At 44.9% G+C, this 17,092-nt stretch overlaps 1 protein-coding gene and 1 long non-coding RNA gene across 2 annotated transcripts in view; both read right to left on the bottom strand.

Annotated features, from left to right (window-relative positions):
• Window positions 1–4,989, bottom strand: part of EXOC4 (exocyst complex component 4) — a 427,343-nt gene extending 422,354 nt beyond the window's left edge. Inside the window, exon 1 of the mRNA XM_005504316.3 lies at window positions 4,848–4,989. Within this exon, the coding sequence (XP_005504373.2) occupies window positions 4,848–4,933 (86 nt within the window). The 5' untranslated portion in view covers window positions 4,934–4,989. The remainder of the gene's footprint in view (window positions 1–4,847) is intronic.
• Window positions 4,990–7,626: 2,637 nt separating this feature from the next.
• Window positions 7,627–17,092, bottom strand: part of LOC110360074 (uncharacterized) — a 31,673-nt gene continuing 22,207 nt past the window's right edge. Inside the window, exons 2-3 of the long non-coding RNA XR_002415717.2 lie at window positions 14,010–14,186; window positions 7,627–10,665 (exon numbers count right to left, since the gene is read on the bottom strand). This is a non-coding gene — a long non-coding RNA (uncharacterized LOC110360074). The remainder of the gene's footprint in view (window positions 10,666–14,009; window positions 14,187–17,092) is intronic.

Below are 17,092 nucleotides of genomic sequence, written 5' to 3'. Positions count from 1 at the left end.
AGAACTGCCCCCAGGTTTAAAGGTTTGGCCTCCCCAGGTCCCAGCACAGGGACGGTCACTGCCCTGGGCCTGCTGGCCACACCAGTGCTGGTACCAGCCAGGATGCTGGTGGCCTCTTGGCCACACGCTGCCTCATATCCATATTATGAATATACCTACCTTCCAAACCTTCTGTTTCTCCTTCAGGAAAAACAAGAGGGAAGCTGTGCCCAAGAGCTCAGTGTAACCCACAGCACTGCTCTGATTATGATTCTGGTACCTCATACCTCAGCTCCTTCAGTAGCTCCTGGCTCTTTCTGAACAGATCAGCCCTGTCCCAGGGCAGCGCTGCGCATCCATCACTCCTGACAATGTCCCTACAGGCTGGACAGACAAGACACCACGTACCATCCACCAAATACTGGGGTTTTCTATATCCCAGGATGGCTGGTGCCCTTTTACTCTTGTAACACTGAGCAAGAAACACAACTGCAGCAGAACACTGTAAAACATCCTATCTGCAGGCTGCAAGATGGGTTTTGCCATAGTAAATAATGTGAAGTGCTGTTCACAAATATGTGGAGGTTTTGGAACAAATGAGATGCCACCAGGATCCCAGCAGGAGACCCAAGGTGGGTGGTTTGCCGTGTGGACACAGTCAATTCACTGAAGTCGGGGATACAGGGCAGCAGTGACACAAAACATCCGCACCACTCGGATCGGGAGCCAGAAATCACTCGTATCCAATATCCTACTCTGAAGTCACAATCCCAGGAGTTATGTCTTCTCATAGCAAATAATAGTCACTGCTTCGCAGCAATGTGATGACCAGGGCAAATTTGGAGATACTCTCATATCCCCTAAAGGCAGAAGGAGAAGAAGGGCCCTCCTGAGGCACAACAAAGGTGCGGATTTTAATAGCAGACTTCGCAAACATTCATTAAACTTCCCAAGGACTCTTGAATAATAAAAGACGCGTTGTTACCATAGAACCACAGAATCATTTTGGTTGGAAAAGACCCTCGGGACCGCTGTGTCCATCCATTAACCCAGCCAACCTTAGCAGGGTTATCATCATCCACCAGATCCTCGTTAAGGTCAAACACCAGGATTTAATTTTCAGTTTCTCCTTACCAAGCAACACGTCCCCTTCTGCTCAGGAAATAACTTCTTCCAAATTAGCCTATATTTGAGGTTGCCTTTATTCTCTATTTTTGGCAACAGCTGGAAAAGCAAGGTGAATTCAGTCAGTACACGAATCCTCCTACAGGAAACACGTCCCAGAGAACAAATGTGTTTCCCAACACAACAGGAAAAACTGACACTTCACAGGGACAGTAAAGAAATCAAGAGTGGGAGGATCTTTCCTGTCAGGTCTTCCTTCATCTCAGAGTTTTCTACATTCAGATCTGCTGAAAATCAACACCCTAGATATGCAGACGAAGGACAAATCAGAAATTGCAAATTATACAGAGATGGTGATGAACAACATGGATGAAACCTAAATATTTCTGGTTAACTTTCCTGAATCAGCAGCAACCAGATTTTAGACCAGAGCCCCAGTTCACATAAAATAGTGCTGCTATAATATGGTAAACTTGGTAGGATTTGGCCCCAAATACTGTCCCTGAAAGAGAGACACTTAGTCCTGGGAATTCCAGTGAAATAAATACAAGAACCCATAAAACTATATCAGAGCAAATTAAACTATTCAGTCTCTTGCAACAGAGAGCTACCGAGATGGAGTAAATATGAAAAATTATCCCTTCATTAATAAAATAACTTATATTTAGAAGAGGCCTTACAGCCTCACATTGCAAAACATTGTATAGACAGTTGCACAAAACAGATTTCACTGACCTAAACCATGATTCTTCTTGAAAGACACATAACCACCTTCGCTATAACCAAGTAAAACATCACAATACTTGAAGAAGCTCCTCTGGTTTTGTTTGTTTACTAAAGAAAAATGTCAAAGTTAAGCCACTTGTTATATGCTGTCTCCTTTTATGGGCCTTTCACACAACAAGAGAGGAATAAAGAGCAATCTAAATAAACAGGGAAATGTAAGTGTAAAACCCCAAGGACTGGCAGAAGACTCTGTACGTAACTGGTTTGGAAATAAGGCTATCAAGAAAAGAAAACGTCACTACATTTCAAACCAATAGCCTGCTGTTAACATCTGTAATGTATTTCTGAAGCTGAGCAAGCTTGTGAGAAACATACATTTAATTCACCGAGGTCTAAATTCGTTCGCAACCTTATTTTATGAGCATACAGAAGGTGAAAAATTTCACCTGTTGCTTTGCAAGTTCATCCTCTCTCGAGCTCCTATACAAAAACAACATAAAGAAGAAAGTGATTTACATTCCTTTCCATGCCATTGGCTTTTTGTACTTGGTTGACCCTAAGAAACATGAATATGATTAACACGACACTTATTCCTTCCTTCGCAATCAATTCTACTTTCAGGTTTTCCATGGTCTGGCTCAACACGACACTTGAAGCTCTGCAATGAATCCCGCCATCCAAACCAAGCTGTAATTAAATTCCAGAGGTTTAGTTACTAGGCTGTTCCGTTGAGTAATTTTAATTTCATGAAGTCAATAACCTCAATGTTGTGTGTAAACACTGGACCTAAACTAGTCAAGGTATCACTGCCTGTAAGCCAAAGATTATTAGACAAACATGATTTCTTATCTAGAGAACACAGTAACATCTACTCACTCTCCTTTTAAATTATAAATGAAATAAGTCCAGATTTATTAAAATAAAGATATAAAAGGAGAGCCTTAAAACACTCTTGAAAATTATAGGAAGCAAACAAAAAAATAAGATAACCACAGGAAATGCTGCAGCAATCAATTCTTCTACTGTCTACAAATTACTATATATTCTGTAAATTAATGTTGTCTAGCTACAGCTTACCACATTTCCCTCTCCAACTTACTCAAACTTGAGGCTGATAAAGAAACATTAAGCACAACACACTTGAAATCCACACTATTTCTCTTTAAGCCAAATATAAAGTGTAAGCGCCCAATAAAAACTCCAGATCCAGGTGAGAGGCCTGACTTTTTTTAGGTTTTCACAACTACTTACGTATTTGTTAAGCAAACAATCCATGCAAATTCATGAACAATCGCACCCGTAAGCATGTGTAGGCCTAGATATAAAATTGGCAGTAACACCACCCATCTTCACAGCCACATATTTGGGCATTAGCTTCCCATCCCTTTCTCTTTCAATACTTTGAATATACAAAATTAAGTCAGCAAAACACATTACACACCAACTGCTTTTCTCAGAGTCACCACCCAACTCAAGTTTTGTAAGATCTGAAAGACCGGTTTTCAGAATAATGAGAAATAACCCAATTTTGTCTTAAGCATTTTCATTCACAGAGAGTCTTAAAATCATAACATGTCCTAGACACAGAACCACTGCTAAAATAATTTCTCCAACATAGTAGAATGGTTATACTTTCTAGCAAGAGCATTGGAGTAGGAATCTAAGTTGGGAAGTTCATTATAACTCACAATATCATATTGTTATGAACGTTTGCTGCCCAAACCAATTTAGAGAGTGCACATAAACTCAACATTTAAAAGACTCAGAGCTGGAAATCAGCTGCTAACCCACTGGTTAGAAGCAGCTCAGAAGATACATACAAGCAGTTGCAAAAGGCACACCTGGAAACCAGGGAAATAAATTCAGGCCCTTGCTTGGCGCCAAGTATTTCACAGAAAATCCTCTAGCAGAAAAGCTGAAAGTGCAGGAATAAGGGCAGACAAAAATCAATAGTCTAAACATGACTCAACACAGCTGCTTCTTTTTCTTCCCACACAAGTGTTAAACTCAAAAGCAGCACTTTTCCCACTATCGCATACCAAAACACATGGGGGTTTGCACACATCATTTCCTTGTCCTACAGCTTTCCCAGCCAGGTGTATTTTTACTCAGTGCTGCTGTGTGTTTGTGGATGGGGGTCAACCACGGATTCTATAGAAATAAGGTGATGGGTCCTCCCTGTGAGACACAAACTGCAGGGCTGACTCCTCTGACACAGGAGACTGTGAAGTCACAGAACCACAGACTGGTTGGGGTTGAAGGGACCTCTGGAGATCATCCAGTCCAACCCACCTGCTAACGCAGGGTCACCAGAGCAGATCACACAGGAAGGTGTCCAGGTGGGTTTGAATGTCTCAGAGAAGGAGACTCCATAACCTCTCTGGGCAGCCTGGGCCAGGCTCTGGCACCTCAAAGGAAAGAAGTTTCTCCTCATGTTCAGATGGACCCTCCTGTGCTTCAGTCTGTGCCCGTTGCCCCTCATCCTGTCGTTGGGCACCACTGAACAGAGTCTGGTCCATCCTCTGACACCCACCCTGCAGATATTTATAACCATTGATAAGATCCCCTCTCAGCTTCTCTTCTCCAGCTCAACAACCCCAGCTCTCTCAGTCTCCTCATCACAAAGATGCTCCAGACCCCTCAGCATCTTTGTGTCCCACCACTGGACTCCCTCTAGCAATTTCTTGTCCTTCTTAAACTGGGGAGCCCACAACTGCATGCAGAACGCCAGTCATGGGAGCAGAAGGCAGTGAGCTAGGCAGGAGGACAGCAGGACACCCCTCAGGACAAGAACACACCTCAGGACACCCCTCAGGACAAGAACACCCCTCAGGACACCCCTCAGGACAAGAACACCCCTCAGGACAATGCCTCCCCAGCACTGAGGCCTCCGGACTCTGGAAGCCCAGCCCGGGTTAGGGCCCCTCAGCACTTCCGGGCCCGCACACACCCCTGGGTCACCCCAGGAGCAGCCCTGCGCGGGGGAACAGGAGGCTGCGGAGCGGGGCCGCCCCTACCTGATCACAGAGATGAGTAGCCCCGACGGGTCCTTGCTCTTGCTCATACTGCTCCGGTATCGCCCCGCCGCCTCGCCCGCCGCCATCTTGCACCCTCCTCCAACACAGACAACCAGCCGCGCTGCCGCCGCGCAGCCAATTAGAAGAGAGGAGGTGGGCGTATGCGCGTCTGTGAGCCAATAAAAGGCGAGAAGGGCGGGGCTTAAGGTGTCATGCTGCGGTGAGGCGGCGCCGCGAAGCCTTCTGGGACTTGTAGTTTTTATGGCGCAGGCTGGAGGTGACAGGAACGTCGGGGATACATCTCCGCTTAGAAAGCCGCTCAAAATCTGTTAACAGATGAAAAATTACCCACCAAACAAGACACATCTGCAAAGAGAGCCGTGCCCAGAAGTCATCATTTGCTCTGGAAAATGCAGAAAATGGCAGAGAGTGTGAGGGGCCAAAGCCACTCACAGGGCCTCCTGGACCTCCTTCGGACTAAACAGCGAAGGGTTTAGAGGTTTATAGAGCGTAAAATGAACAAAATGCACTAGCTACTGAGAATAACGTGTCCTACAAATAGTTATTTCTAAATATTAACCGTGTGCCTCAGCCTCAAGTGGGTTCTGGTTACAAGTATACAGGGTTGCTGAAGCATCACTCAATTTAATGTCCTTCAGTTGTGGTGTTTTATAGAAATAGTCTTTCCCGAGTTTCTCTGGAAAGGCAGCGAGGTGACTCGAGCTGAAACAGCCCAGATTTTTGAAGCGGCTCTGAAACTGAAACCTGAGCTGGTCGGCATTTTGCGTTTGAATTGTGGTTTTTCAACAGCTGGAGGTGACAAAGTCCGTTCACAAAGTGGCTGGAAATGGCAGATCTTCAACACCCAGGGCTTGCCGCAGGCCAACGGACTTGCCCACAGTCCTCGCTTTACCATCGATGGGCTCCATCTCTTGCCACAGAATCATCCACTTTAGAAAAGGAAAGGAGTTGACTATGAGTCACCAATGTGCCCTTGTGGCCAAGAGGCCAATGGTACCTGGGGTGTGTTAGGAAAAGTGTGACCAGCAGGTCAGGGAGGTTGTTCCTCCCCCTCTGCTCTGCCCTGGGGAGGCCACATCTGGAGTTCAGTGTCCAGTTCTGGGCTCCCCAGTTTAAGAAGGACAAGGAATTACTGGAGGGAGTCCAACAGAGGGACACAAAGATGCTGAGGGGTCTGGAGCATCTTTGTGATGAGGAGAGACTGAGAGAGCTGGGGCTGTTCAGCTGGAGAAGAGAAGCTGAGAGGGGATCTCATCAATGGTTATAAATATCTCCAGGGTGGGTGTCAGAGGATGGACCAGACTCTGTTCAGTGGTGCCCAATGACAGGATGAGGGGCAACAGGCACAGACTGAAGCACAGGAGGCTCCATCTGAATAGGAGGAGAAACTTCTTTCCTTTGAGGTGCCAGAGCCTGGCCCAGGCTGCCCAGAGAGGTTGTGGAGTCTCCTTCTCTGAGACATTCAAACCCACCTGGACACCTTCCTGTGTGATCTGCTCTGGTGACCCTGCGTGAGCAGGTGGGTTGGACTGGATGATCTCCAGAGGTCCCTTCCAACCCCAACCATCCTGTGATTCTGTGTACGCTGCTGTGTTCAGGGTTCGAAAATCAAAGGTTGTTTTTCACCATCTTGCTGGGCCACGTCAAATAATTCATCTCCCAGCCGCAGCCTCACTTTCCCCATTTGCAGATGAGGGATAATGACACCTCCGGGGACAAGTCCTTGGACAGTTTGTGTTAGAAGCACCACACCAGACCCAGGTTTGTTATTGCAGAGACAGGAATTCTTTACCAAGTGCGCTACAGTAAGGTGATAATAGCTGCTGGGTGTTCTTTAAATTACATTCACTCTGTCGTGTCAAAGACACTACTCCTGGCTGCTATTCTGGAGTTGTTTCTTCAGCCCAAAGCTTTACATTAACAATTTTAATTGCATGAAAATTGCTGAAATGTGTAGGTAAGTCAACAGTATCCATTTATATGAGCCATATTTGAAATATAAAGTAATTGGAAACATGATATTCCTAGGGCTTATTTACAAGGGGAAGATTTCCACAGTAGCTATTGTGGAAGAATATTTATTATAATCAACGGCTGTATCTATTATCATTAGCAGAATGGCAGAATAAGAGCACAAGCACTTTAATTTGGAAATAAAAGATACTTTCTTCCTGAATAACCAATGTGTTTTCAGCACAGGATAATTACTCCGAAGTAAAGTGATTTTTATCCCCAGATAGGGTGTATTCGCTAGGAGTGTGTTCCTGTATAGCTGTTCTGCTTCATTTCCCCTGTGCAGACGAGCTCTCAGCTCCACAATTTGCTATTCAGCTACGCCAAAAAAAAAGCTCATCTTCCTTGATTTTCTGGGCAGGTTTGCTAGTGCTTGTGCTCGAGGATGGTGATTAGAATGGCAGGAGTTTTATGCACTGGCTGGAGGGAGTTTTTTCTCAAACTGCGGACTTGCCAATATTGTTTGGTTTCGTGGTTTGTTTCTTTTAATTGGCAATTCATATTGACTGCTCTGTACCGGCACGTCCTGGAGATTGCAGCGGGGATGAAATCAATGTGTCCTACCTTTTCATTCCTGACAGCTACAATAATCACCTCATTTAGGAGGAACCTCATCAGGACAAACAACAGCAAATCTCCCTCAGAACTGTAACCTTGCTGACTTTCAATCCCGGGCTCTAATTGCTAAACCACCACCTTGTTTCATTTCCAAGCCCTTTCCCTTCACTCCCGACACAAGCAGAGCTACAGGTTGTGAATGTCTCTTATTTTTTAAACAAAAGAGAAAAAAAATCAACATATTTCTGGCTGATGCAGCACATGAACTCTGAGGTCTTTCTTCATTAATAATATATGATACAATGAGGATGAACGGTTAGGAAAACGGCATTTTCTCCTTACACGCCTTGCATGAATGGATCTTGATCTGCAAACTGATGGATTGGAAACCAGGGGGCAGAAACATACTTTTCATATTTCTTTCACAACAGCATTTTAGTACTATGAGATATATCCAGTAGAATGAGTGGACCCATGAGTATTGAAACCAAATAAAGCTCAAACTGACCCAAAAATGTTATCCGTGATGAATAAACCACCATCACAATGTGTCTGTAAATCTCAGAGGGGCTCAGTAAAGGATTTCCCCAAACCAGAAGGGACCTCCCCATCTTCCCTTCAAACAGAAAGAAAAGGAAAGAGCTCAATGCGAGGCCACTTCTTGTCCACTGCGCCAAAAAACCACCCTAAATAGGCACAGGCAAAGCAGTTCTTTTATAAGTGTTACTTGGGAATTCCTAAATCTAACAGAGTTACTAATGCTTGCTGCCGTCGTACACACCAGTCTCTTGTCCCCGGGTTTAACATTTGAAAAAATACCACGCTTTCCTTCGTTATTTCATTTCAAACATTAGTGGAAATGTCAGAGGAAAGGGTTCGGCTCACACCGGTATCTTACAGGTGTAATTGCCTTGTCTGTGATGCGTTTATATTAGTTATAATGAAATTACCTTTGACTTGCGTCAGTGTAAATGGGAGCAGAGTGAAGGCCAGAGTTTCCATCTACGATTGTAGGAGCAATTTTGCTTGTATAAAGCGAGCATAATTCAGTTGGCATCTATCAGTCCGTTTAATATAATATATCACCTCTTCTTGCAGAGCTTGGCACCCTGACATCGGCTGCATTACACTGAAATTGGTCCATGGTCAAAGAATCAGGTCCCAGGACACCATATCTTGTAAGAGACTTAATTCTGATTTTCTTATGAAGATTTATCAGGCTTTACCAATCTGCCTGAATAAGAACAGAATAAAAGGGCGCTGAAACATCAGGGTTTGGCCCTATGGTGGGTCACTCGTCTGGATAACCTCATTATTCCTATTAACCATCATAGAGGTCTGAGCTAAAGGTGTCTTAGGTTGTTTTTTTGGATTTTCTACACAATAACAATGGGTGTCTCTTCCAAGCACGTAGCTGCCATCAGTTCTTTCTGTCTGAGCTTGTAAATAAGAAGGAAGCAGCTCACGGGGCAGGAGAAGACGTTGTCTGGCTTAATGCTGGGAATCAAGGCAGAGATATGATTCAAATGCCTTCTTATTGTGTTTTTTTGCCTCCTGACATTTCCCAGGTTGCACCGTGTATAACTGCTGCAGGAAAAAATAGTAACTGAGATGAAGCTAAGCGGAAAAGTACTGCGGCATTTCCAATGTCAAAGCCACAGAGCCTGTGGTAACGCAATCCCTGAAGGAAATCAGAGCCCAAGTGTGAGGGGTTTGTCTTTACGAGCAGGTAAAACACAGTGAAAGAAGATGAGCTGTTCTCCTTCTGCAAATCATTAAAAAAAAAACCCCAAAACTTTACTGTGGTTTATTTTCCCCCTTTATTTTACTTAACTTCACTAAGGGAATGCTGGTTTTACAATTGCGCAATCCCTAACGCTACGGAGAGGTGAGAATGAACCAGTTTGTTCGTGCAATTGGTGACCTGGCCAGAAAGACACGTCAGAAAAAAAGAGAGAGAAACCCAATAATTTATCCCATGGAATAATCTTTTATCATGACTTGTTTTGTTAATTGATCTCATGGCCTGGGAAAGAGTGAATTGCCAGGTGGTAGAGCAGCTTTCTAATGCCGTTAACCTTAATGCTGTTACGGAGTCGCGTGCATCTTCATTCACCTTCCAGGAGCTTCAACACACCCTCAGGAACACATGTCTATATTTTTGCATGAGGGCTTTGTTCAGATTAAGAGCTTTCCGGTAGTAATAATAACTATAGGAGGAATATTACATTTTTCATCATTATTGGGTATTGTGGATGCATCAAACCTTGGGCTTAGGAAGCCTAAATGTGACTTACAAGTGGTGTGTTCCATCTTCTGGCTAAGACAAGCCTCCCATTTGATGTCCAGTATCCAGTTGTCCTCAGGTACCTTCCAAATCCTCAGCCTGTCGCTCCTCATCTTGTTCAGGTGAACGGCTGCAGGCTGCACGTTGAAATGAAAATCTTTACGCCTGATCTTCATTTGGAACCATGGAAAACCTGAGGGGTGTAACAGACAAAAAACCCCAACGCCCACATCCTGACTCTCCTGTGATTAATTATGCTTTTCTTTTCCCTCAGACCTTTTGTAAGGAGTTCTTAGGTCCTGCCCACAAGGTTTTCATTTTAACCCAGCTCCATTAAGTTCTCTGTGTCAAGCTGACCATCGGTCTCCATGTCATGACTTGTGGGTTTGTTGGGCATCAACACTTGCCTTGGGTGATATCTGAGCCAGTAAATTCCAACAGTGTGGGGTAAAGCGGTAGCTGGATAGAAAAGAAAGTCCCAGATTGCCGTTGAAGCGCTGAAACCACTTAGCTGGTTTCTTCCAGCAAATTCCCATGGGAGGGAGAGGTAATGAATGCCTCAACCCCAGGAAAAACCCTTAGATCAGAGCTCCACCTTATTAAACTGGAGACAGCCAAGCATGACATACAAACCCATCGGAGAACAGACTTCATAAATTCCAATGCTCGCAGAAATATTTCCTCCTACTGAATACAGCTTTGGATATTTTCTGGTTTGTGTAACTAGAAGCTTCAGGCAAGAGAAACAACAGAAACTTGAACTGAAGTAAGTCAAACTCCCAGTAGCAGCAATGCACTCTTGTATTTTCAAGAAAAGCAGCAGTGGTATCAATCCTCCCAAAATGAGACATCAGACATCCAATTTCAAGGCTTCCCTTGCAGAAAACGGGGCATAAGTTTCAGCAGCCGAGCAGTCCTTTTGGCCTCAAATTTAATTTACTGTGAAGTGATAGAAAAGAAGGAGAATATGACAGTTGTTGTACTTCTATAGCACATTTGACAAAGTAAATGTATCACTGGCAAACATCATAACCCCTATTTTACAGGAGAAACTGTGACCCAGTGATACTAAAATCAAGCACGCAACAACAAACCCTCCCTACCTTACAAAGTTTTGATGCCAAGAAGGAGATAAAACCGGAATGATCTACACCCAGTCTATGGTTCAACGCATCTGAAGGACATCACAGGGAGCCAGTGGTGCCTCTGGAAGGGTTTTCTCCAACGTCCTCCTGTGTGGTAAAGGCTGAGAGAGTTGGGCTGTTCAGCTGGAGAAGCGAAGCTCCAGGGAGACCTTATTGTGGCCTTTCTGGACTTAAAAGGGGCCAATAAGAAAGATGGGGACAGACTTTTGAGCAGGGCCTGTTGCGATAGGACAAGGGGTGATGGTTTTAAGCTAAAGGAGGGAGATTCAGGAGAAATTGTTGGCCCTGAGGGTGGTGAGAGCCTGGCCCAGGTTGGCCAGAGAGGTGGTGGATGAACCATCCCTGGAGACATCCCAGGCCAGGCTGGACGGGGCTCTGAGCAACCTGAGCTGGTGAAGATGTCCCTGGGGGGGAACTGGGGGAGTTTTGAAAGTCCCTTCAACCCAAACTATTCTATGGTTCTACATTAGAAATCTGAGCCTCCTCACTCTCTGCCCAGCACCTTCTTGTCCTGTATATTCACTAGGGCAAAACATCGGTGCAGAAAAGCGTTTCTTTGTGGGAGTTTCTTTAATAAAAAACCCCGCAGGCTTTCTGCAGTGCAATACTACAATACCAGAGCAGCAATTTTGGATGTGCGTGATACCAGTGCCTCTATATCTGTCAGGTGTCACTGCCATGATTTTTGGCCATGTTTTTTGGCCATGTTTGCTCCTTGTTGCCTTTGATTTGAATGATCCCAGTTTTCCGTGCAATATGAGCCCTGAAAAGGCGTTCATATGAGGTTCTCAGGGACATGGTTTAGTGCCAGAGTTGGGTTATGGGTGGACTCGATGATCCTGAGAGTCTGTTCCAACCAAAATGATCCTGTGATTCTATGAAGTGTTCACTGGCCTGACTCTCGGGCTGGACAAATCTCAAATCTCTGGATGTACCCATCAAGCAGTTTCAAAGTTCAGTTTGGAAACCATTTAATAGTAACTAATCTGTGAGATGGCAGTGACGGTTAGTCCCAAATATTTGGTGTCATGACGTGTTTGTGGGTAGTTGAAGAGTGAGGACACTCAGAGCTACAGGCACAGCAGCTTTGAAATCGTCACAGAATCACAGAATCACAGAATGGACTGGGTTGGAAAAGACCTCAGAGATCATCGAGTCCAACCCTTGGTCCAACTCCAGTCCGTTTACTAGATCATGGCACTAAGTGCCACGTCCAATCTCAGTTTCAAAACCTCCAGGGCCGGTGAGTCCAGCACCTCCCTGGGCAGCCATTCCAATCCTGACCACTCTCTCTGCAAAGAATTGCTTTCTCATCTCCAGCCTCAATTTCCCCTGGTAGAGTTGAAGCCCATGGCCCCTTGTCCTATTGCTGATGCCTGGGAGAAGAGACCAATCCCCACCTGGCTAGAACTGCCCTTCAGGTAGTTCTAGAGAGTGATGAGCTCACCTCTAAGCCTCCTCTTCTCCAGACTAAACAAGCCCAGCTCCCTCAGCCTCTCCCCATAGGTCTTATGTTCAAGTCCCTTCACCAGTCGTGTTGCTCTTCTCTGGACCCGCTCCAGCACTTCAATCTCTTTCCTGAGCTGAGCGGCCCAGAACTGAACACAACACTCCAGGTGTGGCCTCCCCAATGCAGAGTACAGGGGAAGGATCACTGCCCTTGTCCTGCTGACCACGCTGGTTTGGATACAGGACAGGATACCATTGGCCTTCTTGGCCACCTGGGCACACTGTTGGCTCATGTTGAGCTTCCTGTCCATTAGTCCCCCCAGGTCCCTTTCTGTCTGACTGCTCTCCAGCCACTCTGTGCCCAGCCTGGAGCGCTGCAGGGGGTTGTTGTGACCAAAGTGCAGCACCCGGCATTTGGCCTTGGTGAACTTCATCTCCTTGGAATCAGCCCATTTTTCCAGTCTATCCAGATCCCTCTGCAGAGCCCTCCTGCCTTCCAGCCTTCATGGTTATAAAGAACAAACTGAAGCACCAAATCTAGAGGAACAGACTTAAATCCACTTTATTTTGTACTGATTTACCAGTGATGGTGCAGTCACCAGAAGACCTGACACTGGATTAAGAGACGTGAGCAGCATAGAGCCAGACCATCATAATGACCTTATGAAAATGGGGTCCAGGTGGCTTTTGAAACACAAGGAGGATGAATCTCTTGGAGATCTGCTTTATGATACTGCAGGAATTTTAACTGCCAGTGCATCCAAAAAGTTCCTAGAGGCGCTGGTATAACAAAGTAATTTCCAAACGATGTAGCAAAGGTTTTGCAATTCCCATTTAAAATCTGGTAAGGCAATAATACCCAGCAAGAAAATGAAGTTTAATCTGCTATACATCTATAAAATGAAACATAATGCAATAAAGTTAACTGAAAGGTCTTTTCACATCTACTTTAAAGATGGCATCGGTGCAACTGGTGTTGGTTTTTAACAATTCCCCTTTCATGCAAAAAAAAATGTATATATTTCTTTTTCCCCCATGGTCTTTGTGGGTTTGGAGAAGAATAAACATTTCAAGGAGTACCCAGCTCCAGGGATCTGCTGAAAAATTAGGTCAGCACAACTAATAGGCATCTGTCACAAACTAATACGTGTCTGTCACAAAAAGTGCTGAAAATAAGCATTCAGGTGCTGAAGACCATTCAACCCCTTCTTTTTCTGTCTTTCATCACCCCTTCACTACTGCCCTCCATTCCCCATTCTGCCCGAATTCATCTCCTGCCTTTCCATTACATCCTCTCTTCTTAAATCTCTACATTTCACTAATCTCTTCCATCAATATTTTAAAAATTATAATGACACAACGTAAATTTACAAGTCATCGTGGTGCTGGTTTCCGTGTTATATCCTTTTCCTTCTTAAACTCATGTGTCTCATCTATTTAAATGATAAACTCACCAGGGCAGAGGCCACATTTTAACCATGGTATAGTGGAGATTTATGTAGCATAATTAAGCAGGATAGTAAAATACACCTCAGTGAAGGCTGAAATGTAAGTTGTGGAATTTATATTGGTTTCATTGCTCTTAAGGTGAGAGGTGGACACGGTGATGACTTTGTATAACTTAGACCAGGGGACTTCATGCAGTGAGTTCTGCAAAACCACTGCAAGACCAGCTGATGGGCTACTCACCCATCAGAACCTCCTCCAACAGATGTTTGTTCTTCCTACTGAAATTGTGTCCTGTTTTCATATGTCTTGCCCAAACCTCCGGCCATTTGACCTCACTATGTCAGAAGATTTCCAGACCTCTCAACCTTCTTCTGCTCCGGTGGCTGCGACTCCTTCGTGCAACGACATAATCTGAGGCTGAGTGATGTGAAGAACATCGCAGGTTAAATGAATTCTTAACCCATTACAGGGCCTTTAGCATGCAATAATCTTTTCTGGTGTCCCAGATATTCACACAAAATAGGGAGTTGTGCTGCAAGCGCATGAAATATAAACCTGGCTTTGGAGGAGTGGGATGCAGGAGGCAAACTCTTTATGTCTCATAGCCAATGCACGCGACTTGACAAAATTTGGCTATGAATCTCTCTGAGCTTTGTCTACATATCCAGAACCTGCATGTCTTGTGATGATGAGAACAAATATTCATTCTAGACTTGTGCTCTTCTGAAATTCTCCTTTATTAGCAGCAAGATGCCCCCATGGGTCACCATGGGACACCGTTCCAGAGAGCAGACTGGCCCATGGGCACACGGGGCTTTCAACAAACCAGCCATAGACCATGGATTTGGGCAGATGATAAGAGTCAAAAAGCCCAGAACAGTGAAGAGCCATCGTTGTGTGCTTTTCTCACCGAGGTAAACAGGAACCAGAGAAGATATAACACACACTTTAATTTTTCCAACGGAAAAAAGCAATAAATGCGTAGCCTTGGGTTACGAGCATCTTGATCGCCCAATCACAGTCTCAGCAACCGGCTGCAGTCATTACAAGCTCAGTAAATTTTGGAAGGTTTGGAAAAGTGCTGCTGCCTTTTCAGTAAAGAATCCATTTATCTGAAGTGGTTTTAGTTCAGTGGGTCCAGAAGTCACTGGGATGTGATGGCAGGAAAAGCCATGGGGGTCGATACTTTTCTCAGTGTATTTCCGACTTCAGTGGAGGTCAGAAAGGGCTAGAATACCTATGAGTATTTTATACCCACCACAGCTTGAAATATTAATCAACGTGAATGAAAATGAAATCCAGAGGTTTATTTCTTTTGTTTGGCTTCACTCTTTCCCTGTGTTTTCATGCTGCTCCCCAATGCTCGGGTCTCCCTGAGCCGAGAAAGAGCAGCAAACACAGAACAAGGTCTGGAGGCAGCACGGTAAATGGAGCAGGGATGCTGGCACACACCTGAAACCCCGATAATTTGGATCCAGCTCTCTCCTCCATAGATCTCCCTGTGTGACAACGATGGACCTTGCGGATTGCAGCAAACTTCTCTTCTTCAAAAGAAGCAACAACCTGATCTGGGTGAAGATGTCCCTGCTCATGGCAGGGGAGTTGGACTAGATGACCTTTGAAGGTCCCTCCCAACCCAAACTATTCTATAATTCTATGAAAATCCCTGCAGCCTCTCTAAGTGCCTACATTTTCAACAATAGCTATCCCTTGATGCATAAAGTTTTCATTTCGAAACTCAGAAGCATCTTCACCCCAGCAGAGCTCCTCACGGCCCTTGTTCTCACCCAGAACGAAGTTACGTTCTGTCTCTCACTTTAAAAAATATGATGTTAAGGTACCTTTTCCCCATCCAATGCACCCCTAGATGGATTTAAGTGTTGTCCACTCAGCGTGTGAGCCCCTGTCAAAGGAAGAAGTGACCATTCAAACCCCTTCCCTCCTGGGGAACATCCAACCCAAACTGAAGTCTACAAGCACTCAGGAGAGGGGAAAGATGTTATTTTTCAGTCCTGAGCTGAAGTTCTTTGAATTGCATTAGCTCACTAATATCTAAATTTCCTATATATATTTTTTAAACATAGATTTTTTTCTCTGCAGTGATATATTCCAGATTGACATCTCTGGTAGTGAAGATCTGTGTTAACTGGGACAGCAGAAAGACAGTAGCATATGCTTTCACCAGGGCTCTGTGTCAAAATGAGCAAAACATTAACAAAAAAATCAAAATCTGGCATGTAAAATTCCGGTGTTCCAAACTCAAGCAGGTATGAAAGGAAAAGAGAGAAAATTCAGGCTGAGATCAAGGGACGCAAGAAGCCTTGATTAGAAAAGTGGCACTGGGGGCCTGGTGAAGGAATGAGGACATAGCCAGAGCACAAGAGAGTGTTGAGTTAAACACCAAGACCCGACTATCAAAATACAGACAGGTGAGATTGTAATACCATGAAACCCAACCACGGAATAATATTCTGCTGGGGATTGCGTTATTGTGCTGCAAGGAGTGAATTTTGGATTGTCTATGCTTGAAAATCCTTTAGACAAATAAGACCTTTGGCAACTCATATCTGGATTTGGCATTATAAACTAACCTTAATCGTCAGGGACTGCAGAACTCTTTTTAGGCTGAACTTCCCCTGCCACATGGAAACAGGTGGGAGGAGGAGACGGGTTTTTGGACTATGTCTCCGAGGCTTGTAGTGTAATCACAGAATCACAGGATGGTTGGGGTTGGAAGGGACCTCTGGAGATCATCCAGTCCAACCCACCTGCTAACGCAGGGTCACCAGAGCAGATCACACAGGAAGGTGTCCAGGTGGGTTTGAATGTCTCCAGAGAAGGAGACTCCACAACCTCTCTGGGCAGCCTGGGCCAGGCTCTCGCACCTCAAAGGAAACAAGTTTCTCCTCATGTTCAGATGGAACCTCCTGTGCTTCAGTCTGTGCCCGTTGCCCCTCATCCTGTCATTGGGCACCACTGAACAGAGTCTGGTCCATCCTCTGGCACCCACCCTGGAGATATTTATAACCATTGATGAGATCCCCTCTCAGCTTCTCTTCTCCAGCTGAACAGCCCCAGCTCTCTCAGTCTCTCCTCATCAGAAAGATGATCAAGACCCTTCAGCATCTTTATGTCCCACCACTGGACTCCCTCCAGTAATTCCTTGTCCTTTTTAAACTGGGGAGCCCAGAACTGGACACCAAACTCCAGATAAATGGAAAAATGTCTGCCACAGTCAGAAAGCAACTGCAGATCACGTAGTTGTGCGTGTAAGACCTTTAAACATCTATCTGGGGGGAATAAAATAGGGCAGCACCCACAAT

This window comes from Columba livia, chromosome 1 (genome assembly GCF_036013475.1).
Source record: "Columba livia isolate bColLiv1 breed racing homer chromosome 1, bColLiv1.pat.W.v2, whole genome shotgun sequence".
Lineage (NCBI taxonomy): Eukaryota > Metazoa > Chordata > Aves > Columbiformes > Columbidae > Columba > Columba livia.
Note: the sequence above shows the minus strand (reverse complement) of the source record. Positions and strands in the feature narration are given on the sequence as shown.